Raw genomic sequence first — 2144 nt, forward strand, 5'->3', positions numbered from 1 at the left:
GGAGGGGTCTCAAGCATGCCTTTATATCATGTTTTAATTTGATGTGTGTGTGTGTGTGTGTGTGTGTGAAGCATGCCTTTATATCATGTTTTAATTTGATGTTTTTGTTACGACAGATGGTTGCTTTAAAAAGAATCTGTACTTTTAAGTTACTCGACAAGATAAGTGATACTGTGGTATAGGAACTGAATATTTCAACGGTATGTAGATTTGCTGTTACTTTTATTTCTGCAAATAATGCAGAGTGAGACATTCTGATTGATAGGCGAAAATATTTCAAAACTCAATTCTTACTCTATCTATTTTTTTAAAAATAATCGATTTACTGGAAGAACAGAATTGATAGGAAGGGCATATTTTGCTTATACTTATATGTTCAGTAGAATAGTTTACCTGTTGTAGCCGTGGCCACATGTCTCACGACTGAGACTGATGTCTAAGCATCATTGACTCTAATATTGTGCAGGTACTCCCATTACATTTTCAACTTTTTATGATCATTAAGAATGAAACTGAAAATTAATTAACCGTTGCGTAGACTTTCTTCAATAACATGCATGGTATCTTCAGCTACTCACGTTGCTCCTTCTCTCACCCCCCCCCTACCCACTATTTTCTTCTAACCACCCCCACCCCCTTCCAACTCCTCATCGACTTCTCCAATATCACAACTGCGTGTGTTTTTGGACAACTCACTGACCCGGATTGGAACCCGCACCCGTTAACCACCAACCTCCTCCAGACCACCCTATCCACCCACCACCGACATCGGGTGACCCTTTCAAACTGGAGTTTGAACCCCCAGCCAACTGCGTGCTGCGCTTCAAGCAGGGAGTCATGTGTGTCTATCCGTCGGAGGAGGCATATAGCCAGGGCACACCCTTTGACTGGCCGCACCCCGACCTGGCAGAGTTTATCAAAGACCAGAACATGATGTTTGCCCTGATCAGTGACGGGCCGCTGTAAGTTGTATTCTCTCTCTCTCTCTCTCTCTCTCTCTCTCTCTCTCTCTCTCTCTCTCTCTCTCTCTCTCTCTCCCCCTACAATACAAACTGCGCACCGCCGTTCCCGTACTCACTGAGAGAGATGCACCCTCACTACATATTCTCGATCTCCTGCTGACATTCTGTGTTTTGTCGGCAGTTGGTGAACTCACAACCTAGCTGTCAATGTGTGCACTAGAATACTATTCTATGTAGGCCTACGTGTGACGCCCTCCCTTCTCTTCAAATTTACAGACAGCCCAAGGCTGCATTGTGTTTTGGATACAGACAGCTATTGCGGTATCGATTACTTGTCGCTTCATTGCCCCTCCCTCCCTCCCTTACACCTCATGTGTTGGTCCCAGGCACGGTGGGGGCTGCCTTCTTTCTAGTGTGTTGTGATGGTGTAGTGTGTAGTGTGTAGTTCTACAGGTCTTGTTTAGAACAGTTTAGTGTGCCAGTCTAGTGTCTAGTGCCTGTGCTCAAATGATACAAAATTCGTTGCGATACTGGAATTATACTCTGACAGTTTCTAACAGTTTCGTGATACGATTCCTGACAAATGAGGTTGACGTTTCTGTCAAACAAAACACGATCAGCAAGCAAGCATAGGCTACAGCCGTGCTGGTTCAACTGGTTTCAATAGGCTATAAAATGTGCTGACATAGAGATAATGCCAAGACTAACTTTACTTGTAAAACATCGTTACATAGACTCGATTTGCGTCAAGATCAGTATTTATTAAAAGAAATGTATCAGTTCTCTCAAGGGAAACGAAACGTAACATAGGCCTCTATAGGTCTCTATATTACACCACCAGCTGAGGAGATTCTGCGCCGAGCACGTCATGGTTGAATGATCAAAGGCTAAACAGCGAGCGCCCCCGCCCTCCGCCCCCTGTCCCCTTTCTCTCTTTAAAAATAAAAGACGCTTTTCAGAAACCGAGTGTGAACAAGTTCTGTAATACATGTTTCGCGTGGTCGGTTTGGTAATCAGAGTGGAGGGTTTACCAGAACGTGGTTTGTGACAGCCTTCTCGCTGCATGGAATTTTTCCTTTTGGATCTCGACTTGTTTCATTCTTTCTCCCCCCCTTTAAGCGGCAGCTCTCCTTCGCCTTGTGGTTACTGGTTACCCCATCAATCATCATCGCACTGGACTGT

At 44.4% G+C, this 2144-nt stretch overlaps 1 protein-coding gene across 1 annotated transcript in view; it reads left to right on the top strand.

Moving 5' to 3' along the window:
• LOC101863494 (AMP deaminase 2) overlaps nt 1–2144 on the top strand; it is a gene marked incomplete at its 5' end in the record, with an annotated part of 64587 nt that overhangs the window by 44297 nt on the left and 18146 nt on the right. The window contains 1 exon segment of the mRNA XM_035968434.1: nt 743–962. Coding sequence (XP_035824327.1) covers nt 743–962 — 220 coding nt within the window.

Source organism: Aplysia californica, unplaced genomic scaffold, assembly GCF_000002075.1.
Source record: "Aplysia californica isolate F4 #8 unplaced genomic scaffold, AplCal3.0 scaffold00059, whole genome shotgun sequence".
Taxonomy (NCBI): Eukaryota; Metazoa; Mollusca; class Gastropoda; order Aplysiida; family Aplysiidae; genus Aplysia; species Aplysia californica.